Raw genomic sequence first — 27183 nt, 5'->3', positions numbered from 1 at the left:
AACCACTAAAAGTGAATCTTTCTCAGGAGTAGGGTGTGGAGCCCTTTCACTGTGATAGTTTGTAGTGTCCAAAACATCTGTTTAAACTATAAGAAGATTTCCGTGTAGCAACACATTCAGAGACTGAATCTTTACCAACAGGGAACAGGGTAAACCTGAAAGTTTGTTTTGAACTATCACACTATTGTGTTCAAGAAAACTACAGCTTTCCCTTAAATATTTTTCTCTTCTTAAATGCTTTTGCCTGGGTTTACTTCACTTCCTGCAGGTTCAGTGCTGCCCTTGGCAGCAGAAGGGAAAACTGCACACAAATATTTTGTAAGAAAAACCATGGTTTTGCAAGAGCAAAGCTTTCTCCTCCTACATTTGGCAAAAGCCCGTCTCAATGCCAAGGGAGACTTTTTTTTTTTAAATGGAAACATTTGATTTAGGAAAATACATTCTACATGTGCAGAGACTATAGAAGCAAAGCTGTGTCCTGCCCTACCCTCCTCCACCCTATTTTGTTTTTTTTTTACAAAATGATTGGCTGCTATTTCCATATGGCTTTTCAGTAAGAGATCTCAGACTTTTTTTGTGGGGGATGGGTGGTAGGTCAGTGAGAGAAAGTCACCCACAAAACCCCACTGCTCAAACATTTAAATCCTACATTCCTTCAGTCATCACAAAGCATCATTTCAACAGAGTTCTAAAACAATTCCTACTAAGCCAAAGAGCTAATGAGCTGAGGAAGGTGTTCAAATTTAGGAAGTCAAATGGTTTGAGACAAACTTTCTAAACACTGACAGCTTAACATGGGTAATGGATGTTTTTCTCTCACTGCCACGTGGTGTGCTTTTTCTGCCTTGCACTCTATCAAGTTTGAGATGAAATCCAAGCAGAACACTTGCCTAATCCAACTCAAAGCACTAAACATTATTCCAGCATTGGCAGCTACGATCACAAATGGATTCTCAGATGCGTCGAGAGAGGATATATATATGTGTATTTAATACTTACGTGAAACAGTTTCTCTGTCTTTGGAAACACTGCTATGATGTCATACAATCTTATATTTGTAGATGTTGATCTCTGACAAAAAGGAAAAAAGAATCACGCTAATTTATGGAAGATGCTAAAGGTATGTACTATGAAAATTGCCAAAACAACAACTAATAGAAGCCACGCTTCTCCAATTGTGAGTTGTAAAACCAAACTACTCCTATTAAGGCTCTATTAGCAGCCCTATCTGCTGACGGTGTTTCACCACGGTCATTATTTTGGCGCTCATTCTACACAATAAGTAAAGCAGTAGCGACTGTTTGCCTTGTAAGCCACACACATGTCCTACTTTATCACTTAGAAAATGTAAGTCCTCCCCTCGCCCAAGTTATTAGAACACCCAGCAAAACTCCCTGGAGCCTCAGGAGGGAGGAGGGGAGAGGGATAGTTATGCTGGAGTTCAAGTTTAAAAAAAAAATAAACAAACAAATGCAGTATCAGCTCTATTGTCATATTTTAAAACCTGAACTCAAGTTCTAGAGATGGGGTGATGATTTCATGTTTTAACACTTCTTCCCCCACCTTATCACATGGGTTGGTAGCAGCACTTTACTTGAAGCCTTCAGGCATGGGAACAGAACTCTGATTTCTCATGGCAGCATGTTACACCATTAGTAAATCACCAGTGCAGAGCACATCCCAGTTTTATAAAGTGAGATCTTCAGAGAGTGATGTGATCGTAAGGAGACATTATAGCTCAGCAAATTAGTGCAGTATTTTTTGTGAAATCCATAACATTTCAAAAATAACATTTTACTATGAAGAGAAAATACAACTTACAAAATAAATACATTTTAAAATACTTACCAATACATTGCAGTGAGAAGGATCAGAAACTACAAGCGTTAGTCTGGTTACAATTTTAATTGGTTTGGATTTTCCCTGTAAGCAAAATAAACCATCAAAGAGACTGTTGACGAAAGTACAAAGCAAAAACCTAGCTAATAGATTTTCATGCCTATTATTATATATAGAGAATGATGTTTTCTTTATATTTTTGACTATACCAATTTTCTGATCACTTCTAAATATACTCTTCATATTTTTGTCTTTCTAATTTTAATGCTTTGCTTCTGTATTTTTTTGGTACATTTCTGCTCTTCAGAAACAGTGGATTTTCTTGTATTTCTTTGACATCTGTTTTTGCTTTAAACAAATGAACAAAAAAATCAACACAGCAGAGTAAAAACACATTTTATTGTGTTACCGCTACTGTTCTCTAATCAAAGAATAAGGGCACTACAAATGCAGTTTTAAAATTGAAGTCCATTTTTATATATACACCTCTACCCTGATATAACATGACCTGATATAACATGAATTCTGATATAACGCGGTAAAGCAGTGCTCCGGGGGGGGAGGGGCGGGGCTGCGCACTCCGGTGGATTAAAGCAAGTTTGATATAACGCGGTTTCACCTATAATGCGGTAAGATTTTTTTGGCTCCCGAGGACAGTGTTATATCGAGGTAGAGGTGTCTTGCAGTTTGCAGAAGATAATGCTGCCCACTTCTCGTTTACAATGTCACCTGAAAGTGAGAATAGGTGTTTGCATGGCACTGTTGTAGCTGGCGTGACAAGATATTTATGTGCCAGATGCGCTAAAAATTCATATGTCCCTCGATGCTTCAACCACCAGTCCTGAGGACAGGTGTCCATGCTGATGACGGGTTCTGCACAATAATGATCCAAAGCAGTGTGGATCGACACATGTTCATTTTCATTATCTGATTCAGATGCCACCAGCAGAAAATTGATTTTCTTTTTTGGTGCTTTGGGTTCTGTAGTTTCTGCATCAAAGGGTTGCTCTTTTAAGACTTCTGAAAGCTTGCTCCACACCTATCCCTCTCAGATTTTGGAAGGCACTTCAGATTCTTAAATCTTGGGTCGAGTGCTGTAGCTATCTTTAGAAATCTCACGTTGGTACTTTCTTTGCATTTGTCAAATTTGCAGTAAAAGTGTTCTTAAAATGAACAACATGTGCTGGATCATCATCCGAGATTGCTATAGCATGAAATATATGAAAGAATGTGGGTAAAACAGAGCAGGAGACATACAATTCTCCCCCAAGAAGCTCAGTCACAATTTTAATTAACACATTTTTTTAACAAGCGTCATCAGCATGGAAGCATGTCCTCTGGAATGACGTCCGAAGCATTAAGAGGCATATGAATCTTTAGTGCATCTGGCACACAAATATCTTGCCATGCCAGCAACAACAGTGCCATGCAAATGCTTGTTCTCACTTTCAGGTGACACTGTAATTAAGAAGTGGGCAGATTATCTCCCGTAAATGTAAACAAACTTGTTTCTCTTAGCCATTATCTGAACATGAAGTAGGACTGAGTGGACTTGTAGGCTCTAACATTTTATATAGTTTTGTTTTTGAGTGCAGTTATGTAACAAAAAACCCTACATTTGTAAGTTGCACTTTCATGATAAAGAGATTGCATTACAGTACTTGTATGAGGTGAACTGAAAAATACTATTTCTTTTGTTTATCATTTTACAGTGCAAAAATTTGTAATAAAAATAATATAAAATGAGCACTGTCCACTTTGTATTCTGTGTTGTAATTTAAATCAATATATTTGAAAATGCGGAAAAACATCCACAAATATTTAATACATTTCATTTGGTATTTTATTGTTTAACTGTGTGATTCAATCACGATTAATTTTTTTGAGTTAATCGCGATTAATCCACAGCCTTAGTTAAGATTTTGTCACAGTTATTTTTAGTAGAAGTCATGGGCAGGTCGTGGGCAATAAACAAAAATTCATGGGAGCCCAGACCTGTCCATGACTTTTACTAAAAATAACAGGGGGAGAGAGGGCTGAGGGAAGGAATGACACCTGGATCCTCATGGGGGAGGAGGGATTGACAGCCCCAGCCCCACTGGAGGGGCACAGTCTTGGCTCCAGACACTGCCAAAGCCGTGGGGCGGGCGCACACAGCAGCGGAGCCAGCACCAACCAAAGCCATGGGGGAAGGCGGGCACAGTCCTGGCCCAAAGATACGGGGGGGAGGGGGAGGGGAAGAGACGCGCATGGCCCTAGCCCCGGCTGAAGCTGCAGGGGGAAAGGAGGGGTGAGCACAGTCCTGACTGCCTGAAGCCAAAGTCATGGAGGTCCAGTAAAGTCACAGAATCTGTGCCTGACCTCTGTGATTAAATCGTATCCTTAACTATCATGTGCAGGTGGAATTTAAACTCTAACATACCTGTACAATAGGCAAAGATGGAAACAGTTCTGAAGGAGATATTGGTTTGACAATCTCCTGAAACAAAAAAAACAAACAAAAACACCACGGTTAAAATGTATTAAACATGGGGGATAAAAAATTTAGGCCCAAACTGTACAACTTCTAGATAGCTGGGGTTACAAAATGATAGTTTAGTCATGTACTGAAGGATCCTGTAATTCCCTACTTGCTTCCTTCTTAGATCACTCATCTAGATGTATGCATAGTTATGAACTTATTACTAAGTACAAATAAAGAAAACAAGAATAAATATTGAAACAGAGCCCTACCTGTTTCTTTTCTTTGAAATCAATGACATGGTTAATAGCAACAGTTGAATATCCCACTAGAAAAGGTAAACATATGGTAAGTTTGTTTTGTCCAATTTACTATTTAATAGAAATTAATCAGAATAGAGAGATTTAAGATTAGCAATTAAACTCCACACATCATTTACAAATCTGAAAGGTTTCTTTGTGTAATAATTTGAGATTTCTGAAAACAGAAAAACAGTAGGAAACATGATGCCTTAACGTTAAAAATTCCCCCCCTTTCAATACATGAAGAATTAGGGTCCCAGTCCTGCAAACAATTATGCAAATGCTGAATTGTAAAAACACAAGTAATCCCATAAATTCAATGGGACTACTTGCTCCTTAATGTTAGAGCACATGCACAATTGCTTATAGGACCAGTGCCTGAAGGTATACGTCTACTCAGAAAGAAAGAAAAAAAAAATAACCCCACAAAAACACCCCGTTGCAGAGAGTCTTAGGGTATGTCTACACTACAATTAGACACCTACAGCTCACCTGGGCCAGCTGACTTGGGCCATGTCTACACTTACATGGCTGTGCCGCTGTAAGATTGCTCATGTAGGCACGTTATGCTGACAGGAGAGCGCTCTCCCGTCTACATCATAAAACGAGGTCAATTGTACCTATGTCAGCTGGAGAGCGTCTCCCGCCAACATAGTGCAGTGGACATGAGTGCTTATGCTGGCAAAACTTATGTCACTCGGGTGGGTTTTTTTCACACCCCTAAGCGATAAAAATTTTGCTGACGTAAGTGCTAGTGTAGACATGACCTTGGACTCACGGGGCTCAGGCTAAGGGGCTGTTTAATTGCAGTGTAGACATGGGTCTCAGGCTTCCTGAGCCTTGGGAGCCTCCCACCTCACAGGGTTCTAGGATCCAGCCTGAGCCTGAATGTCTACAACACCACAATTAAAGAGCCCCTTAGCCGGAGTCTGAGTCAGCTGGCACAGCCAGCCACATATTTTTAATTGTGTGGTGTAGACATACAATCAGAGCCAGGTCAACTGACTCAGGCTCCTGCTGCAGGGCTAAAAAATAGCAGTGTAAACATTCAGGATCCAGCTCCAGCTCGGGCTCTGAAACCCAATGAGACCCTCCCCCTCCCTGGGGCTCCAGCCTGAGCTGGGGAAGCTACATAGCAAAAATTCCCGACTACCAGAGTGGCTAGTATTACAGTGAAGTTTTACTAGCAATAGTGCACATCTGCCACGATAGAAAGGGAACACGTACACTAGCTTATTCATTGGACCTATCATAAGCGTTAGCCATGTTATCTTTCCAGCCTCAATACACAGAAGTTAAAATGTATTGCATGATGTAATGCAAACAGAGTGACTTAAAACTGGCCAGTAAAACTTATTTTGTTAAGAATGCCCCACGATGCAGTTTGTTTGCTAAACACGGCATTACCAACGGTGCTAGGACAAACACGAACAGACACACAAAAACTGTAGCATGAGGTTGGCTTCCAAATTAGGAGATTTAACACACACACACCCCAATCACATTTAGTTTCAGTCTGGGGATCTAGTCGAAAAGGAGACTGGAAAACCATGTTCTCTGAGTCTAGAGCAGGTCCCCGCAGTGCAGAGAGCACAGGTGGATGGCACAGTTTCAAACGAACGTCCCAGGCTTTGGGAACCAGGCGGAGTTGGCAGGACGATTCCGCACCCAAATCCCGAGACAGTCACTGCAACCAATGAGGCTGGTGCTACCAGCACAAAGGCTACTGCTTACTACCAACAAGGGGGAGAAGGCGGAACAGCCGCACTCTCCGCACCCCGGCTCCACCCCGCAGGGCGGGCCAACAGCCCAGCGCCTAGGGAAGGGGGCATTCCTCGCACGCACGCTGCCGCCGGAGAGCGCCCAGCAGTCCGGCTCTTGCAGCAGGAGTCAGAACCGCCCCCGTGGGCTCAGAGGTGCCCGGTGCTACCCACCCCGAGCCCCGCCCCGGGCCTGACAGGCTGGTTGAACTGCGCGGACCCCGCCCAGCGCCCCGGGAGGTCGCTACTCACGGTGCGCGGCGGCCTCTAGCAAACTCTGCAGCGACTTCCTCTCCGGCGCGCCCGGGACGTTCAGATCCGCAAACACAGCAGCCATGCTGCAACCACGTGGCACCAGCAGCCTGGGGGGCTGCAGCAGTGCGCGTGCGCCTCCGGCCCGGCTCCGCTCAAGGCATGCTGGGAGTTGTAGTTTGGTAGCTGTGGCGGTGCATCCGCTTCCCCTTCCCCGCCCAGCCTACCTGCCTGCCTGCCTCCCAGCAGCGCATGACGAGTGACACCGACACTGAGCGCAAGGCCCCGCGCGCGGTGCCCACACGGCGGACCCCCGGACTCTCCCGGCTGCACCCAGGGCAGGTTCCCCTCAGTGCAAACGCCGGGTCCGCTCCCCCAGAGCGCCGCGCCGTCTGCGAGCATCTCAGGCGCACAGCGCTTACCACTCTGGGGGCAGCCAGCCTGGGCTGTCAGTCTCCCGGCACGGCCCCCGCCAGGAGAGCAGAGCCCGTGTGCGCAACAGGGAGAACGTGCGGCAAAATGTCTCAAGTGGAGACAGCATCCGCCGCAGGCCCCAGCGTGCGGAGGCCAGGGGCAGCTTTCTGTGGGCAAGGGACAGCACCCACGTTAATGCTGCTTCCTGCCCCTACCTGGGGATTCCTTCCCTTGCCGATCCCTGGGTTCGGGATGCTGAACTCCCAGTGCATCAACCGCAGAGGCACATTTCAAAGAAACTCAGAAAGGTGAATCTCAGAGTTTCTGAAACCCTCAAGCCCCCTCCATAGATGCCTCTCCAGGAGGGGATAACCTGGATCTTTAGCTACACTGTAGCTCGGTATATAGCTATTTTGTGGAGGTGGAATCCTTTTCCGAAACGAAGTTGAAACAGAAGACCTGGTGGTGGGCTCCTTGTTTGCTGGAAAGAACAGCACTGTAGCCACTAGATGGAGCAGCTATATATTAAACTGAATGATTACCAATGAAATTATTTAAGGCACCAATGGAGCATTGACAATGACAAGAAAAGGGGAAAATGGGTTTTTAAAACTCCTCATTTTCTGATCGATTACATTTGAAATGTAATCGATGTTGTTTATAAATAACTATACATTTGGCTTACATACACTATTAATGCATTTTAATCTCTGTTAGTGAACCTCACCCTCAAACCAGGATTCACATTCAGGGAAAATATCAGACAAGTTCTAGTGGTTGAACATTTAAAGAAAGTAGGGGGGACCTAGATAGTCATGTAGGTACCTAGATTAATAGGCAACTAGTTAACTACACATTTTCAACACAAAAGAGTCAGGGTTGCATTTAGTTTAAGTTTTGGGTAAAATGATTATTTTATTTGTACCAGTTAATGCATCTCTAATTATAACTGCCTAGATATACTGCTCTTTCCAATACCAGTGCTTTAGTTCTCTTATTACTTAATCTTAAAGGCTCCTTCCTGGGTTTTCCTAAATGTATCTGTTGCAATTATCACTCATTCAGTACAACCTATCGCTGTTGTAACTATGCACACAACATCGATTATACAAACAATGGGAGAGAGTGAGTGAGCCAGCAACCTTAGAGTGAGCCAGCATTTCTTCTTCTCAGGGTCTTTGGAGACTGCTATGGTGAAAATATGTTTCTTACAGTTGGAATGGAAAACATCAATACTGGGACACATTTTTATTTCCTTTATGAGAAAATACCAGAGCCTAGGGATGGCTGTAGAGAAGTCTTTATTTCCTGCTACTGCAGGCTTATATCTGGACTGATGTAAGCAGAGTCAGGATGAGCTCTACCCTGACATCTGGTGGTAAATTATGGCGAGGGTGGAAAAGAACTCCAGGGGCTGACCTTGTTTGCATAGGCACACCCACTCGCCTGGCATGAAACCACAGCAACTCAAAGTGGTTACTTTGGCTGGTGTGGGATCCCCAGTTTCTCTGTTATTGGGGCAGGAAGAATAAAGTTTTGTTACCCTGATTCTGTGAATCAAGGCCAGTGGAACTGTTGTATGACAGAAGGACTGAGTGAGTCTTTCACCATTACCTAAGTAGCATTTGCTTGTCAAGGGGCATGGGTTACAAAACCCAGTGAATTGAGAGAGGATGGGGACAGGTATTTGTACCTGATGGTGTGGCCCCCTCCCCAAGGGGGGGTTGAAACACCAATTGCACTACCTCCTCTCTCCACTGTTGAATGTCAGAGCTAACTTTGATTCCCTTAGGAGTCTAGTTACAGACTGCTGAGCTGAGTTTGCTTTGGGCCAATAGTGCACCAGCACTGGGGCTCCCCTACTACTAGCTGAAATCACTAAGAGCTGAAATCACAAAAGAGCTAAAGCTATTTAAGAGCTGAGATCACTGAGGCTGTGTTAACTAGTGGGGGAGCCTGAAGCTATAGCTAAGCTAACTTAGCTTAGCGGGGAGTGAGCGGAGCGGAGCGGCTGGAGGAGCAGCTAGCAGAGCAGAGCCTTGTGGGAGCGGCCCAAGGGATGGCTGGAGCGGAGCGGAGCGGAGCGGCTCACAGGTCGGTGAGCGGAGCGGTGCAGCTCACAGGTCGGTGAGCGGAGCGGAGCGGCTCACAGGTCGGTGAGCGGAGCGGAGCGGCTGCCAGAGCAGTTCGTGGGACTGCGGGTGGAGTGGAGCAGTTCGTGGTGAAGGCTGCAGTGGAACCCCACGGAGAAGCAGCCGGTTGGCCTCGGATCACGTAAGGTGCCCCTTAACACCCTGCTCACCCCCCCCCCCTTGAACTCTGGGGCTGCACTGATCATGGACAGAGACTTTGGGGGGTTGTCGGACTTTTGGGACTTTTGTGATTCTTGGGTTGCTGGACCCAAGAGACTTTGGGATTGGTGGACTTTTGGGACTTTGGTGATTCTTGGGTCGCTGGTTTCAAGAACCAACGGGAGAGGACACGGCCCAATTTGCTGGGGTGGGTCTTCGCTCATGGTTTGGTCTAAAAACTCTAGTTGTGGTGTTTTTTCCATTTAATGCTGATGTTGTGTACCTCATGTTATTAAACATTTTCTGTTACACTCAGACTCCGTGCTTGCGAGAGGGGAAGTATTGCCTCTTAGTGGTGCCCAGGGGGTGGTATGTAATTGTCCCAGGTCACTGGGTGGGGGCTCGAGCCGGTTTTGCATTGCGTTATTGAAACGGAACCCCTAGATACAGAACCCGGCCCTTGTTGCTGCCAACTTAGATGGGCAGAAGGGTTACATTTTTGGGGGCTCGTCCGGGATCCCCTGGGTCAGTACCCCTCGCAAGCACCAGTTGAGTGTTCCCCTGCATTGGGAAACAATTGTGGTTATATTTTGAGGAAATTACTGTTTGTATAATGGCTAATATGTCGGGTTTGTTGGGCCCCGGCCCTGCAGCCTCTAGCTCAGGGGCCACAGCCTCAGCCAATGATTGGACAAAAGCACTGGGGCAAATATTGGAAAAGGTTGTGTTGTCCCATGCTAGGTCAAACTCTTGTCGTGAGTTAAGGTTATTTGCTGGGGCAGAGGAGTTCGAACCCTGGTTGGAGCATACCACTGAAATGCTGCAGGAGTGGGCCGTACCTGATGCAGAAAAGCGAAGATGTCTGATAGAGAGCCTTAGTGGCCCAGCATTAGATGTGATTCGCACCCTGAAGCTCATTGACCCTGGGGTCAGTGTGAAGGACTGCCTAGAGGCTCTTGATCATACCTTTGGGAGTGTAGAGGGCCCTGAAGACAGTTACTGTAAGTTCCTTAATTCCCGACAGCAAATTGGCGAGAAGATTTCAGCCTATATACAGAGGCTGGAAAGACTGCTTCAGAGAGCTGTCATGAGGGGTGCAGTGACTGCTGAACAGATGGATCGGACCAGACTGGCTCAAATTGTAAGAGGAGCTCAATATCAGAACTCGATTCTACTCCATCTCCGGCTAAGAGAACGACGGGAACATCCCCCAAGTTATTCCCAGCTGATAAAGGAGGTCAGAGAAGAGGAAGAAAGGCAGGCTGCCAGCGAGTTTTGGGAAGCCCAAACATTGGAGCCAGCCGGCACAACACCACTGCAAATGGCCAGTGTACTGATGGTGAGCACCACAGAGGAACTTGCCCAACAAGTGCAGGTCCTGACAGAACGGATAGCTGAACTGCAAAGCACCATTGACCAAGCTAAGACTTCCGGGAATAAGGAGCCTCTGACCGTGGCGATGGAGAAGTCAGCATTTAGAGCCACCATCCCATCTGGGCGAAGAGGGAAAGGACAATTCTTCTGCTACCGATGTGGTCAGGATGGACACAGTGCTGCCAAGTGCCATAATGAAGAAAACCCCTCCTTAGTGTATGGAAAGCTGAGGATCAGTTGGGAGAGATCCGGTAGCTGCCAGAGAGTCCAGGGACGGGGACCACCCAGGCCTGCAGGATTTGAAGATTCCCCCAGAAAAGACCGTCCAGCTGGGATCCCCGCAGGACTGATAGGGCCTCGAGCAGAGGTCATGGTGAAGATTGAAGGGGTGGAGTGTAAAGCCGTGCTTGACACTGGATCTCAAGTGACTATTATATTTCAGTCATTCTACCAACAAATGCTTAGGCACCTGCCTATACAGCCACTGACTGGCGTTGGTCTGTGTGGCCTCAGCATGGATGAATACCCCTACCAAGGGTATGTCATAGTGCACCTGGAATTCCCAGAGGAGGTTGCTGGGGTAAGAGAAGAGGTGGACACAGCTGCATTAATATGCCCTGACCCTAAAGGGACCTCTGATGTGTCTGTGCTGATAGGGACCAACTCCAGTCTCTTCAAGGTGCTCGCGGATTACTGCAGACGACGGGCTGGGGACCAGTACCTGAATACCCTGATGATCCATACGCTTTGTGCTGAAGCCTATAGGAAGATTGAGGGTGCTAAAAAGGAGACATCTGAGCTACCGATTGGGGCGCTGAAGTACATGGGCACAACCCCGTTAGTAGTGCCTGCAAGGACGGAGCAAGAAGTGCTTGTCATGAGTACTCGGCTGAAAGGCAGTAAAGGGGCATTAGCAATGGTAGAGCAGCCGGTTGAAGGAGAGCTCCCGGAAGGAGTGCTGGTCCCCAGTGGAGTCATAACCCTACCTGCTGAAGCCCAGGAAAAGGTGACTATACTGATTGCTAATGAAACAAGTCGAGATGTTGTTGTGAAGCAAGGACAAAAGATAGCGGATCTCTTTGAGCCTGAATCAATTGTAAAACCCCAGTGTGAGACTCAAGTTCCGCCAATAGACCCTGCAAAGTTTGACTTTGGAGATTCACCGTTGTCCGAGGAGTGGAAAGATCGCCTGAGGAGGAAACTTTGTGAAAGATCCAAGGTGTTCTCATTGCATGAGTGGGATGTGGGATGTGCAAAAGGAGTAGAGCACAACATCAGACTACATGACTCTCGACCTTTCAGGGAGAGATCTAGGAGGATTGCCCTCTCCGAGATGGAAGATGTGCGACAACATCTTCAGGAGCTGGCTGCGAATGGCATCATTACAGAGTCCCGCAGCCCATATGCCTCACCCATTGTGGTGGTCCGTAAAAAGAATGGGAAAATCCGGATGTGTATTGACTACCGCACCCTAAACCGCCGTACTGTGGTTGACCAGTACACAATGCCTCGAGTCCAAGATGCCTTAGACTGTTTGCTGGGAAGCCAGTGGTTCTCTGTGTTGGATCTTCGGAGTGGATACTACCAGATCCCTCTGGGTGAAGCAGATAAGGAGAAGACAGCCTTCATCTGCCCATTAGGGTTTTATCAGTTTGAACGCATGCCCCAAGGGATCTCTGGAGCACCTGCCACATTTCAACGTCTTATGGAGAAAGTTGTGGGAGACATGAATTTACTGCAAGTGTTAGTTTATTTGGATGACCTGATAGTGTTTGGAAGAACCTTGGAGGAGCATGAAGAAAGACTTCTTAAAGTGCTTGATAGGTTAGAGGATTATGGTTTGAAGCTTTCAATTGACAAATGCCAGTTCTGCAGGACCTCAGTGAAGTATGTGGGTCACATCGTGTCCCAAGAGGGTGTGAGTACTGATCCCGATAAAATAGAAGCCCTCACTACATGGCCATGTCCAAGTAACTACAGAGAACTCAAGACCTTTCTTGGGTTTAGTGGCTACTATCGCAGATTTGTGAAAAACTATGCTACGATTGTAAAACCTCTGAATGATCTTACCAGGGGATACCAGTCCAGCAGGAACAAATCTAAGACCAAGAATAAGGGAAGGTCCCCAAAGCCTCCTGTGCAGAGACACTATGGCCCCTTCGAACCATTTGGGCCACGGTGGGATGAGAGATGTGAAAGGGCTTTTCGAGAAATCATTACTTGCCTAACTCATGCTCCAGTCCTAGTCTTTGCTGACCCAAGCAAGCCATTTATCCTGCATACTGATGCCAGATTGGAGGGTCTGGGAGCAGTACTGTACCAGGAAGTGGAAGGAAGACGTAAACCTGTAGCCTTTGCCAGCCGAGGACTGTCTGATAGTGAAACTCGCTATCCCACCCACAAGCTGGAGTTCTTGGCCTTGAAATGGGCCATCACTGAGAAATTTCGAGACTACTTATATGGTGCTCAGTTCCAGGTGTGGACAGACAACAACCCACTGACCTATGTGTTAACAAGTGCTAAGCTGGATGCTACAGGGCAAAGATGGGTGGCCGCTTTGGCTAGCTATGACTTCAGCATTCAATACCGATCAGGGAGAAGCAATGTAGATGCAGATGCATTGTCCAGGCGTCCACAGGCACCAGGAGTTGCTGTGATACCCACAGATGGAGTGAGGGCTATTTGCAGTGTGAGTCGCCGGGAGCCAGAGTCCCATGAGAGTCTTCATGGATGTGCTGCAGAAGCTTTGGGCCTGCCCCCTGAATGCGTGCCTTCTGCTTCAGTGAACTATATTGCGTTGGACCAATCTCCTTTGCCCATGCTCAATGCGGCTGACTGGCAGGAAGCCCAGCTGCAAGATATTGGCATTCGTGATACACTACTTGCCAAAAGGGAGGGGCGAAGCCCAGCTGTGGTTGTCCCACCTAACCCGGAGGGTAAACTACTATTGAGAGAATGGACCAAACTAAAACTGATTCAGGGAGTGCTACATCGAGTGACCACAGACCCTTTACAAAAGCAACGAGCACAGCTAGTGCTGCCAAAAGAGTACAGAGCCCTGGCCATGAGGGCCCTGCATGATGACTTTGGACATTTAGGGATGGAGAGGACCCTGGAACTTCTTCGTAGTAGATTCTATTGGCCCCGGATGGCTGAAGATGTTCGTAGGAAATGTGAGACTTGCGCTCGATGTGTTCAAAGGAAAACTCTGCCCACGAGGGCTGCATATCTCAAGAACATCACCAGCACCAAACCTTTGGAACTGGTATGCATCGATTTCTTGTCTTTAGAAGTAGACAAGAGGAATATTGGGAACATTCTAGTAGTGACTGACCATTATACACGATATGCGCAGGCATATCCCACGCGTGATCAGAGGGCCACCACGGTTGCTCGAGTACTGTGGGAGAAATATTTCTCAGTTTATGGATTTCCAGCCCGGATACACTCGGATCAGGGGCGGGACTTTGAGAGTCATCTTCTGAAGGAGGTGCTGAGGATAGCGGGAATTAAGAAGTCTAGAACAACGCCTTATCACCCGCAAGGTGATCCTCAGCCAGAGAGGTTCAACCGAACCCTATTAGATATGTTGGGGACTTTGCGACCAGAGCAGAAAGCAACCTGGAGCCAACATGTTGCATATCTGGTGCACGCCTACAATGCCACAAAGAATGATGCTACAGGAGTCACCCCATATCTCTTAATGTTTGGACGAGAACCAAGATTACCCATAGACCTGTGCTTTGGTGTATCAGAGGATGGAGATAGCTATGAAACTCATCAGCAATATGTATCCCGACTGAGAGAAAAGCTGCGGGATGCTTATCACTTAGCTACATCTGCGGCTCGGAAGAACGCCGACCGCAACAAACATCGATATGATGCTAGGGTACGTCTGCAAGAACTCCAGCCGGGGGACAGAGTTCTGCTGCGAAATTTGGGTATTGCTGGCAAACACAAGATAGCCGACAGATGGAAGGCAATACCTTACTTGGTGATGGAAAAGCTAGGAGACCTGCCGGTCTACAAGATCAAACCTGAAGAGGGTCCAGGGCAGACAAAGACAGTGCATAGAAACCTTTTGCTCCCTGTGGGGGAATTGGTAGGCACCCCGTATGAGATGGGCCACAACAGGGCAACTGGGCAGAACGAAGGTGCTGGACCAAAGCCGCCCTCCAACGTGGACAGCCAGCCCCCGGCAGCTAACCTACCCCCATGCAGCACATCTGAGAGTGAGTCTGAGGAGGAAGACACAACCATGGTGTACCCTGGGATGGAGACAAGATTTCAGTCTCGATCGGCTGAACCAACAGAGAGCTCCTCTTCTTCCACCCTAAACCCCATGGCAGAAGTATTTAGGCCCATTCCTGACACCCCTGAACCACTGGTGGGACCCCCATGTGATGACACACCCAGGTTATTGGACAGTGGAGACATACAGGTGGAGGATGTCCTGGGCACCTTGGACCCTCCACTGTTAGAACTAGAAATGCAGGGGCCTATGCCAGTAGCCGAGGGACCCTCAAAGGAAACCTCTCCATCCATCGGTCAAGAGGCTGTCCCGCCCACCACGGCAACAGAGATTCTCAATAGACGAGACAGGGTAATAAGACCAGTAAAACGGTTGACTTATGATGCACCTGGGGTAACTAGTGAGGAACCAATATGTTTAGCACACAGGCTTGTGGAAGCTAGAGTGGGCTATCTGAGGCCCTTTGGAGGGAACCAGTGAGTTGTTATAATAGGGAGTGTGATTTGTCGGGACGACAAATTTTCGGCTGGGGGGAGGATGTAAGCAGAGTCAGGATGAGCTCTACCCTGACATCTGGTGGTAAATTATGGCGAGGGTGGAAAAGAACTCCAGGGGCTGACCTTGTTTGCATAGGCACACCCACTCGCCTGGCATGAAACCACAGCAACTCAAAGTGGTTACTTTGGCTGGTGTGGGATCCCCAGTTTCTCTGTTATTGGGGCAGGAAGAATAAAGTTTTGTTACCCTGATTCTGTGAATCAAGGCCAGTGGAACTGTTGTATGACAGAAGGACTGAGTGAGTCTTTCACCATTACCTAAGTAGCATTTGCTTGTCAAGGGGCATGGGTTACAAAACCCAGTGAATTGAGAGAGGATGGGGACAGGTATTTGTACCTGATGGTGTGGCCCCCTCCCCAAGGGGGGGTTGAAACACCAATTGCACTACCTCCTCTCTCCACTGTTGAATGTCAGAGCTAACTTTGATTCCCTTAGGAGTCTAGTTACAGACTGCTGAGCTGAGTTTGCTTTGGGCCAATAGTGCACCAGCACTGGGGCTCCCCTACTACTAGCTGAAATCACTAAGAGCTGAAATCACAAAAGAGCTAAAGCTATTTAAGAGCTGAGATCACTGAGGCTGTGTTAACTAGTGGGGGAGCCTGAAGCTATAGCTAAGCTAACTTAGCTTAGCGGGGAGTGAGCGGAGCGGAGCGGCTCACAGGTCGGTGAGCGGAGCGGCTGGAGGAGCAGCTAGCAGAGCAGAGCCTTGTGGGAGCGGCCCAAGGGATGGCTGGAGCGGAGCGGAGCGGAGCGGCTCACAGGTCGGTGAGCGGAGCGGTGCAGCTCACAGGTCGGTGAGCGGAGCGGAGCGGCTCACAGGTCGGTGAGCGGAGCGGAGCGGCTGCCAGAGCAGTTCGTGGGACTGCGGGTGGAGTGGAGCAGTTCGTGGTGAAGGCTGCAGTGGAACCCCACGGAGAAGCAGCCGGTTGGCCTCGGATCACGTAAGGTGCCCCTTAACACCCTGCTCACCCCCCCCCCCTTGAACTCTGGGGCTGCACTGATCATGGACAGAGACTTTGGGGGGTTGTCGGACTTTTGGGACTTTTGTGATTCTTGGGTTGCTGGACCCAAGAGACTTTGGGATTGGTGGACTTTTGGGACTTTGGTGATTCTTGGGTCGCTGGTTTCAAGAACCAACGGGAGAGGACACGGCCCAATTTGCTGGGGTGGGTCTTCGCTCATGGTTTGGTCTAAAAACTCTAGTTGTGGTGTTTTTTCCATTTAATGCTGATGTTGTGTACCTCATGTTATTAAACATTTTCTGTTACACTCAGACTCCGTGCTTGCGAGAGGGGAAGTATTGCCTCTTAGTGGTGCCCAGGGGGTGGTATGTAATTGTCCCAGGTCACTGGGTGGGGGCTCGAGCCGGTTTTGCATTGCGTTATTGAAACGGAACCCCTAGATACAGAACCCGGCCCTTGTTGCTGCCAACTTAGATGGGCAGAAGGGTTACACTTAAGATGGATGGAATTTGGTATTTGGGTGTCAAGAGTCAGTTATGAGTCCAACATGACCCAAAAGCTGCAGTTTTCTTAACTGCTAGGGAAAAATGATGGTGTCAGTCAAGGAGAAGGTGAGGTGATCTCCAGCCCTTGAAGAATTCCTTCTCTCAACTAGCACCTCTTAGGTCTTGGTTCAGATTGAGCCAACTATCCTTTTTCCAGGTGCCAGTCTCCTTGATACACTGGAATAAATAGCACCGTTGCACTGAATGAAAAAGAAACGGAGTTATGTGTCATTGGCAATATTTCTTGCACTGCAGCCTGTCAGTTTTACAATGTCCTGTAATGGTAATACACAGGTGTTAAATAGGAGCAGCAATAACAGAAGGAATTCATGCATCACAACTGTTGGAGAGGGGAAGCAGCTGCCCATCGTGACTCTAAAAGGAATAAGAATAGCCAGCTTAGTGCCATTTTGTTGACTCCTGCCACAAGAAGTAGCTGAATCAACATTACTTCATGTTTGACAATTTTGAAGGTGGATGACAGATGAGAAAGTATCAATATCATAGTTTGCTTCTGTATGTTGCCATAAGATGTCTGTCCAACAGTATAGCCAGTGCTATTGGTGTGCCAGTCAGATGCATTCCTGAAAGATGTTTTAAGGAATTTCCTTTGACATAGCTGAACATGGAAAAGCTGTAGGTATTATTTCAGGTTTTCTTGAGCTAAGTTTAGGGCTGAATTTGGTTTAGTTTTTCTTCTTGCATTTGTGACGAATTCAAGACTTGCTTTTTAATTATTGAGTATTCATATTGTGGTAATGTCCAGAGGCCCGTCAGGATCTGGGCCCTATTGTGCTAGGTGCTATACAATGCATAAAGACAGTCCTTATCCTGAGACACTTACATACTATGTAAAGCCCTGATCAGGTAAACTGATCTGTATTTGTAGCCCCACTGACTTTAATGGGGCTCTGCTTTCAGGAGCAACTTGCAGGGTCAGGGCCATAAACCATGGCCCAGATCCTCAGAGGTATTTAGGTGCCGGGGGGTGGGGGGCAAGTGGGGCAATTTGCCCCAGGCCCCGGGCCCCACAGGGGCCCCCCGAGAATATAGTATTCTATAGTATTGCAACTTTTTTTTTATGGAAGGGGCCCCCGAAATTGCTTTGCCCCAGGCCCCCTGAATCCTCTGGGCGGCCCTGTTTAGATGCGTAACTTCTATTGATTTTAACTGGCTCTGTGTGAGAAAACCTATGCCTCTGGATGGAGCCTCATTTTGTATGTTGCTTAGGCCTTGATCCTACTGTGGAAGCACACTCCGACACTACAACTGCTTTTGTTTGGACAGACCCCAGTCTCTATTAAAACACTTGTGTTCCAGCACTGTTAGCCAAAAACCTCTAATGTGTCCTGCTTCCACCCTTACCGACCCTAAATCCCTCCTGGTGAAGCCACGTTTCCCTTCAGCTAAATTAGTTTTTGTGATCTCAATACTGAGCGTAGTTTGGGCCAGGTAGTGCATTTGTCTGGGACTCTCCATGCAGATTCCGAGGGTGCTCACATCCAGCCACGTACCCTGAATTGTGCTGGTGCACTTTCAACAGACAGCTCATGGCAGCTAATGTGAGACTTGCCATAGCTCTGAGTTTAACCCTTCTGGCAGAGCATTTCTTATTAAGTACTCCTATCTCAGTAATTCACTAATTTCATGCTCCTGTTCACCATAGCAGTGCCCTTGCTTATTTTTGTTGGTGCAGGATGAATTTTTTGTGGTGGTAGAACTTGTCTCCCAGAGATATAGCACCTTCACCATAAGTTTTGCCTTTTCTTGTTTTCAGGTGAGATGCCTCCATAACAGTTTCTGGGGTAACTGCACCTGTGTTCTCCCATCCCCACTGTGTAGTTTACTTCAGGGGTTCCCAGTCAAGTCTCAGCTCTCATCTGTCCCTAGGCAGGAACCCTAGTCCCACTCCCTTCTGACCAGATGGTTTTAAGGCTGCACTTACACTGTGATATTCCCAGCAAACCAGTCTGTCTAAAGGCTACCGCCTGTGCTTTGCTTTCTCGCCAAGGGCTATGACCAGGGTATTGCAGCAGTCACAAGTTACCACACAGCTCTTTCTAAGCAAGCCATGGTGGATAGAAATCAATGATTTAAAAAAACTTGATTTTATAAATTTAAATCAGATTTTTTTGATAAAATGTGTCTTGAGGGAAAAACCTATCTAAAGATAGATACATTATAGCTCAAAGATATCTCAGCATGGAATAGGGATTATAAATTCTAATTCTATAGTATGAGACAATATATTCATGCAATGTTTAAGAAAAAAATTGTAAACGAGTTCCAATAGTTCATGGATTAGGGTCCCAATCTAATGGGGTTCCAGGGGCTCTGTATAGATTATTTAGATTAATCTTTCTATCTACCCAATGGGACTAAGTGCTCAGTCTAGAACAGGGGTCAGCAATCTATGGCACAAAGGCAGCACGCAAGATGATTTTGAGTGGCACTCACACTGCCCAGGTCCCGGCCACCAGTCCCGGGGGCTCTGCTGCCATCCTGGTGTCCTGGACGCCGGCCCCCTGCCACACGGGGTCCCGTCCATTGGCCCCACTCAGCCCGCTGTCGGCCCCGGGTCCTGGCCACCGGTCCCAGGAGCTCTGCTGCTAGCCTGGGGTCCTACTGCCAGCCCCCTGCCACCCGGGGTCCTGTCTGCCGGCCCCGCTCAGCCTGCTGCCGGCCCTGGGTCCCGGCCACCGGTTCCGGGGGCTTTGCTGCTGGCCTGGGGTCCTACCACCGGCCCCCTGCCATCCTGGATCCCGTCCGCCGGCCCTGCTCAGCCCGCTGCTGAGTCCCAGGGGCTCTGCTGCCATCCTGGGGTCCCGTCCGCCGGTCCGGGGCTCTGCTCCTGGCCTCGGCTTGGGGCTCTGCAGCTGACCCCAGCTGCCTGGGGCAGTGAGGGATGCAGACAGGGGCAAGAGGGGGCTCAGTTTGGCACCCCACCTTAAAAATTGTTCCAGTGCCACTATACTGGGATATTTTTAAGTCCTGATTTGCTGCTTACATCACTATCACGTCACGTGTAACAGTGCCGTCTGCCGCATTTATTTTTCCACTGTAAGTTGAGGGGTACATTTGACAAAAGCAAAGTTAGATGTCCGTTCATTTCAGCCTTCTTGGACAGACACATTTGGATTTATTCAAAAGAAGGACTGTGCTGTTTGTGCTTTCTGTTGTGAAATTGTTGTTTGTCGCACATCAAGTGTTCGACGACATTTACAAATGAAGCACGAGAAAACCTTTCTTGACGAAGCAGACAAGACTGAATCGATCAGAAAGGCAGTAGCAAGATATGAGAAGCAAAGCAGTGATTTTAAATGCTTAAGTGTAAGTAAAAATCAAGCCACAGAAGGAAGTTATAAGATTGCACAGTGCAGTGCAAAAAAATGGAAAGCCGTTTACAGATGGGGAATATATAAAATAATTTTTTCTCAGAAATTCTGAGGTTTTGTTCAATGATTTGCCAATAAAGATGCGTATCTAAAATAAAAGAACTGCTTGTCTCTGCCAGAACAGTTGAGAGATGCGTAAGTGAAATGGCAGAAAACATTAATGAAAAGCAGACAACTGCATTAAAAGATACAGCAGTGTTTAGCATTGCAGTTGATGAGAGGGTGGATATAAATGATGTCCCACGTTTTGCAGTTGTTGCCAGATATTGTGCTTCCGATGAAATCCAAGAGGAACTTTGTTGCCTAAAACCCTTGCATGGCACTACAAAGGGGGAAGATATAGCGGAAACTTTTGTAAACCATTTTGAAGAATGAGGAGTTGACATCAGAAAAATATTTTGTATGACAACAGATGGTGCTTCTGCCATGGTCGGAAAACAGAAGGGATTTGTAAAGTTACTTGAAGATCAGATTGGCCGCCTGACAGTCAAATTTCACTGTATCATCAATCAAGAAAACCTGTATGCTAAAATTTCAAATTCAGAGCTTAATAATGTGATGAATACAGTGGTGCAAATTGTAAATGTCCTTGTTGCTCAATCTGCTTTGACTTACAGACAGTTTCAAGCACTGCTAGAAGAGATGGACAGTGCTTATAATTCCACTTCACAGCAACATTTGGTGGCTAAGTCGTGACAAGGTTTTGGTGCGCTTTGTAAACTGTTTTGATGCAATCAAGGCCTTTTTGTCGGAAAAAGGACAAATTACCTTGAACTGGATGATGACAAATGGCTGTGTAAGTTCATGTTTCTAACACCGCTTACCTAAACGAACACAACCTACATCTCCAGGGTGCAGGGCAATCGGTTCTGGATCTTTATGAAACCTGGAAGGCATTTGTTGTAAAACTTGCAGTTTTTTCTCAGGATATTCGAACTTCGACCTTCCGCTACTTCCAACACATAAAAGAGCTATCGAGACGTTGCACTGTCAATGTCGATGATTGGAATGTACATGGAATCAGAATTTTCTGACAGATTTCAAGATTTCCAGCGATTTGGCCCGAAGCTTTCTTTTCTAATTAAACCTGAAAAGTTCAACGGAAGCGACTTGGATTTGTCTTTATTTCAGTGGATGGGTGTTGAAGATTTCGAAACGCAGCTCATTCCGTTAAAAAGCTCAGAATTGTGGGCATCAAAGTTTGGAGATCTGCTGAGTGCACTTGAAGCTACCGAGAGAGATCATGGGGCCTCTATTATGACCCGCTGGACATCCCTGCCAGTGAAATTTAACTGTTTGAAGAAAATTGCGTTTGCAATGCTTTCAGCATTTGGATCCACATACCTGTGTGAACAGGTATTTTCACACATGAAATCTGTCCTCTGTCCTTCTTGGAGCCGGTTAACAACTGATCACTCAGAAGTCTGTGTGCATCTTAATGTATCCAAATATGTGCCAGACATTGGAAAACTCAGCAAGGAAAAGCAAGGGCAAGGATCACACTAAAATTCATATGCTTGTTTTGTTAAAGCATTATATGTTTGCTGTTGAAGAAAAAAATCCAGAATACATAACGTTGTTGTTTTAGTTGAATAAAACAATTTAAATGTCTGTCTGGTGATGCTCTCCTCCTAATACAGCACAAGAAAATCCTCCAAATATTAATGATTAACCTGCTGAATTGGAGATAGTTCACCTCCCAATGACTTCATAAATATCAGCTTCAGTTACATTTGGTAAATGAAATAATCAAACAATCATTCATTTTCTGATATAGCTGTAAAACTAATTTTTCAAATTAGTTTTCAAAATAAATCACTTTAAAAAGGTATAGTGTGTACCTTCTAAAAATGAAACCTACATCTATCTGAGTTGTGAAGAATATATAATAAGATTATAACAACCAACAAGAATGCACTTTTATGTAGAAATCCATGATTAAATTGAGTCTTCCTGACTAGTGATTTAAATCAAATCCATCCTGAAGCAAGCCCATTTATTCTTAAGGTAAAAGTATTACAGAGAAAACATCTGAAAACAATAAACAGATTTAAACATACATTAAAGATACCAGGAGTCACCTATCATTCTTAGGGGCCCTAGTAGGCCAAAGACTGTCCAACTCTTCCACAATGGGTGGGGCCCCTCTAGGACAGAAGGTCTTGTCCATTTGCTGGAGTAGAAAAGATCTGGTAACAATTCAGGCTCATCCTTTTATACCAAAAGACCTTTCTTTATCTCTTAGTCTCTAGAAAACCCAGCTTGAACCAGCTGTTTAGTTTGTGATTGACTTTAATAACCCCCCCTCCCCGACACACACATTATTTTTAGTTCCTGGAGGACCTGTGGTTACCCTCTTCCTGGAGAAAAACACAATCATGCTCATATATAAACCATTCATAAATTAAATACAATGGCCCCTAAAGATACTGCATGGGGATGTGATATCTGTCACAGCTGTGCTGCCTGCTGCAGTCAGTATATGTAATGTAGTCATCAAAAAAGTGAAAAATTCATTTCACATTTGTTTAAGTTGAGCAGATGCTAACATTTATTTTGAGAAGAAGAAAAGAAACACCAAAGAAATGAATGTTTACCACTCTGTTTTACTACCACAAAGTGGTGGTGATTTATTTTCACAAAGCCAGTAAAGAAAATTGCAGCTGCAACATCTCTGCTACAAGTCAAACAGAAACACGATGTGCTAAATACTACATGCTGGGAATAGAAATCCAGGTTCAAATAATAGTTAGCTTCAGAATGTAATTCAGATGGTGGTAAAATATGTTCAACATGTTGACAACATATCCTCCACAGGCTGGAGGGACATTTACCTATATCTTATTTATTATTCCCAGCACGCGAATGTTCAAAGCAGCAATAACTTACTAGACCTTTATGGGCACCAACGGAAAGGAGATGCTGATTTTGAAAGGAGAAAGAGTTGAAAGGAAAGAATAAAGAAAGAGAGAAAAGAATAGGTAAACAAACATGATATGAAGATGGACAGAATGGATCAGACATGGAAGGAAAGGAAAAAAGGGATAAAGAAATAGAGGGGAAAAAGCAAGAAAAATGTTCTGTTAATCGTACTTTTATTTTTTTGTACATCCCTGACACCAGCCCGTATTTAAGTTTGGGGTGGGGGTGGGGGGGTGGGATGGTGATTATTTTGTGCATTTTTGTCAATTTGGTTGCCCCTTTGCTTCAAGTGGTTAGCCAGTATTCAAGGCCTTATTGGGTTGTTTCCATTAGAAGGAGAAATTGATGATATGCATCAAGTATTTCTTTGGTGCAAATCTGTTTATTTACAAAGAACAGCTGTCAATTTCCTTGCTCACAAATTCCAAACCTGCCTTTTCAGCCAGTCCTGTGCCCCAAGGACCCCTGCTCGCTGTCAGGGCCACTCATACCCTGCATCTCTAGCTTTCTGCCTCTCAGATATAGTCACTTGCAGCTGCAATTAGTCATTCCCTCAGCCTCTGCATTTCAATCATTCCCAGGAAACTTCTTGGATGTTGTGGCTTCACTGTGCTCAGGTTTTTCCATGCGGCCCAGTGCCTTGGGTGGTAACATCCTATTGTTTCTAGTTATCTCACTCCGTAAAGGGGTTTAATTGCTTCTTCCACTTAGCCTGAAAAAAGGTGGTTAGCCTACCCATCAGCTTTAATTAGGTATGTGATTGTCTATTGATTAAAGAGTCTCTTGATGGCAGCCATTAACATCTTCCATCATAGCAATATTAATCCTGCTGGCTCCTCTGTATTCTTTAGTTGTCAAGTAAATGCAGAAAAAGACAACAGCTTTGATTCTCATTGGATGGAATGGAGAGTAGGGGGCCACAGGGAGCCAGGGTTGGCTGCCTGATTCATAGACGCCCAGCCCTGGCACAAGACAGGGCAGCAACATACATTATTGGTGTGAGATCCTCAGGGACCTTACACCAGTGGAGGATCAGCTGTGGCAGAACTCTGTCCCACCATGCCCATACCCCTTCCTTCTCTTTACACTGGGAGTCAGGGCAGCTAGTGCAGAGGCAATGGAATCTCCTCTAGTGACTTTCCACTGGCAGAGAGTTCCTCTTTCCTCCACATTTTATTGTCTTTAACTTATTTAATTCTGTCAGATCTCAGTATCATAATCATCTAGTTGAGTCAGGCTTGGCACTACTGAGGGGAAAAGGGGACATTGCCCCCCCCCCCCATGATCTTCAAGGGGCCCCAAAGCTATTGTCAGAAAGGCCAAAATGTGCGCAAAGTTATCCAATGTTAAGCAGCAGAACGGCAGCAGATTGGAGAGGCTTCATCCTTTACATATAAGCCCCTTTGTTTTCAGTTTAAACCAATTTTTACTGAAAAAATCCTGGTTTTTACAAAAAGTATTCATTTTTTTCTGATTTTCACCCTACTGTTGTATCATTCAAATATATAAAAAAATTACTTGTTTTGTTAGGAAAATACAATACTTTGCATGAGATAAATGTATTACAATAATTCATTAGTCTGTGTGTATATGCAAAGCTGCCTGTTGAAGTAAGGCTTAGCCTATTAGTCTAGTGTATTAGTCTAGAAGATACACACAAACAGGCACACATGCAAGCTCTGAAGCGCATGCGCATCTGAATGTACTGATGAATCTCATGGCCATCACGTACACATTTCAAGTAATTAGCAGATAATGGTTTAAGATCTGACACACTAAAATAGGAAGAAAACAAAAATCTGTACCAGAATACATTTCAGAACACAAGGAAGTAGCTAAAAGTTCTAAAAAGACCCCAAAATGGAGGAAAAGAAGTTGAGTAAATGCACTGCAAATGGTGTTGCCCAGTTATTAAATGTAAATATTTATAGGCTAATAGTTCTAAGTCTACAACAGTAAATGTTTATTCAAATGAAAAGTTTTATTTGGGGATTAGAGAGATATTGTTTTCTTAAACTCAGAGGTAGCATTGTGTTTGGAGTTCTGTTTTAATTCTGCAGCAAACCACACTGAATTCCATTAATCAAAGCATTAATCTACTGAATACTTCCCCCCATCCCGTCCTTCTGTCCACCAAAATAAACGCTGATATTTACCCAGAAAAATTATAAATAGTTGTTGCCACTGATTTTCACCTGTTTTTGTTGTAGCAATAAATACTGATACATTTCTGGGAAAAATTAAATAAAATAAAACCCCCAAACCAAAGTACCTATTTATATATTATAAATCACACCAAAATACTGACATCGTAGCCAAATTTTACTTTTTAAACCCAAGATTTTCCAGGGGTCTAACTAGTCTCTGGACTCCTGGAAGGTTAGTTGTTTTTTAAATAGTGACATCCAAGGCCCCAACATACCCACTTGCGCCTCCCAGTAATGGGACCCTAGAACTGGCCCTGAGGTCAGTCAAAACAGTGAGAAACTTCCTTTTACAATGTAGAATCACACCAATGACTACTAAACTCTTGCTGGATAAGCAGCCTGCAAGAACATGACTCTTCTCTGGGTGCAACTGACCCCTGTACAGAGGGCCACCACAGCTGGGGTGCACAGAATCATTGTTGCTGAATGGATCCATCACTAGGCTGGGCCCAACACAGCTCACATTTCATCAGGAGAGAAACACACTATGGCAGTGATTTCAACCCCTTGGGGGTCCATAGACTATGTCTAAGATATCCAAAGGGGGTCATTCAAAAGTTTTAGGGGTCTGCAAATGCACTACTGCATGAGGCCATCCCCAGCTATTTAGTGAAAATGAATGGAGCAGGAATTCATTCAGACTCTGGTCAAATGAATCAGCCTTCAAGCAAATTAGGAAAGAAAGGCTAGCAATGGATAGAGTTCCTATGAGGCACAGGCAAGCTCAAATTCAATGATAAATCTGCTGCAAGAGACGTTGCTAATGATATTTCTTGTTAGCTTCTCAGGTTAACTTTGCTCTTCACCTCACAATGCGCATCCCACAGGAATCTCAGCCCTCAGAGTACAGGGTACATCAGCCCTCCCAACACGCCTGGGTCCTGCTATTTCAAATAAATGAGCTCCTTAAGATTCTTCTTCCTTCTGCGAAACCTCGTGGGAGTGCAAAGCCTGGCTCTCCACATCCCCACGTCCTCCCGGGACTGTGATTTCAGAGGTCCCCTGGTCCCACACGGAGCATACCACAGTCTCAGTGCCAGTCTGGGGCTAGGGCTAGGATGCGAGCAGTTACTCATCCCAGCCTGCAGTCCTAAGGGCCCCCTCCTTTTCCTCCCACTCTCCCCTCGTCTCCTCCTACCCCCTTTCCTCGCCTTCCGGCCCCTTCCCCCAAGCAAGGGTGGCGGGGGACGGCGCAGAGGGGGGCATGCCCAGGACGGGTCCATAGCTGCCGGGGTCGCGGGCAGAGCTGTGGGCAGACCCCTGTGTGACCCTGCTCTGCTCCCGCTCGACTCGACGCTCCCGCCCCAGTTCAGAGGGGCAGGCTACTGAAGCCCTGAGGCAGCTGCGAGCGGCTGCAGGCGGGCGAGGGGCGGAGCAGCCAGGGAGACTCAAACTTCCCTCCCCGCAGCTCCCGCAGCAGGTAGCTAGGCTGGGCGGGGGCCGGCGCGGCTGTGAAGGCGGCAGCTGCGGGCGAAGAGCAGGCAGCCTCCCGGGTCAGGAGGGAGCAGCGGGCGCTGTGGGGCGCGGCCTCCCCGACGGCAGCGCTCAGGGCAGGCTGACCCCATGGCGAGATGCCCGCCCCCGCGGAGCGCGGCCAGCGGCGCGGAGCCGGCGAGCGCAGCGGGGCATGGGGAAGTTGAGGCACCCGC

General features: G+C 46.3%; 1 protein-coding gene across 2 annotated transcripts in view; it reads right to left on the bottom strand.

Moving 5' to 3' along the window:
* Positions 1-7526, bottom strand: part of RPP30 (ribonuclease P/MRP subunit p30) — a 33434-nt gene extending 25908 nt beyond the window's left edge. Inside the window, exons 1-5 of one of the 2 annotated variants that reach the window (XM_005292521.5) lie at positions 6615-7526; positions 4573-4628; positions 4262-4318; positions 1849-1923; positions 1000-1071 (exon numbers count right to left, since the gene is read on the bottom strand). In XM_005292521.5, the coding sequence (XP_005292578.2) occupies positions 1000-1071; positions 1849-1923; positions 4262-4318; positions 4573-4628; positions 6615-6699 (345 nt within the window). In that variant the 5' untranslated portion in view covers positions 6700-7526. Of the gene's footprint in view, positions 1-999; positions 1072-1848; positions 1924-4261; positions 4319-4572; positions 4629-6096; positions 6338-6614 lie in introns of those variants that run through there. The other variant, XM_024107289.3, reaches the window with a different exon arrangement.
* Between the last annotated feature and the right edge of the window lie 19657 nt (positions 7527-27183).

Source organism: Chrysemys picta, chromosome 7 (assembly GCF_011386835.1).
Source record: "Chrysemys picta bellii isolate R12L10 chromosome 7, ASM1138683v2, whole genome shotgun sequence".
In the NCBI taxonomy this organism is placed as follows: Eukaryota; Metazoa; Chordata; order Testudines; family Emydidae; genus Chrysemys; species Chrysemys picta.
Note: the sequence above shows the minus strand (reverse complement) of the source record. Positions and strands in the feature narration are given on the sequence as shown.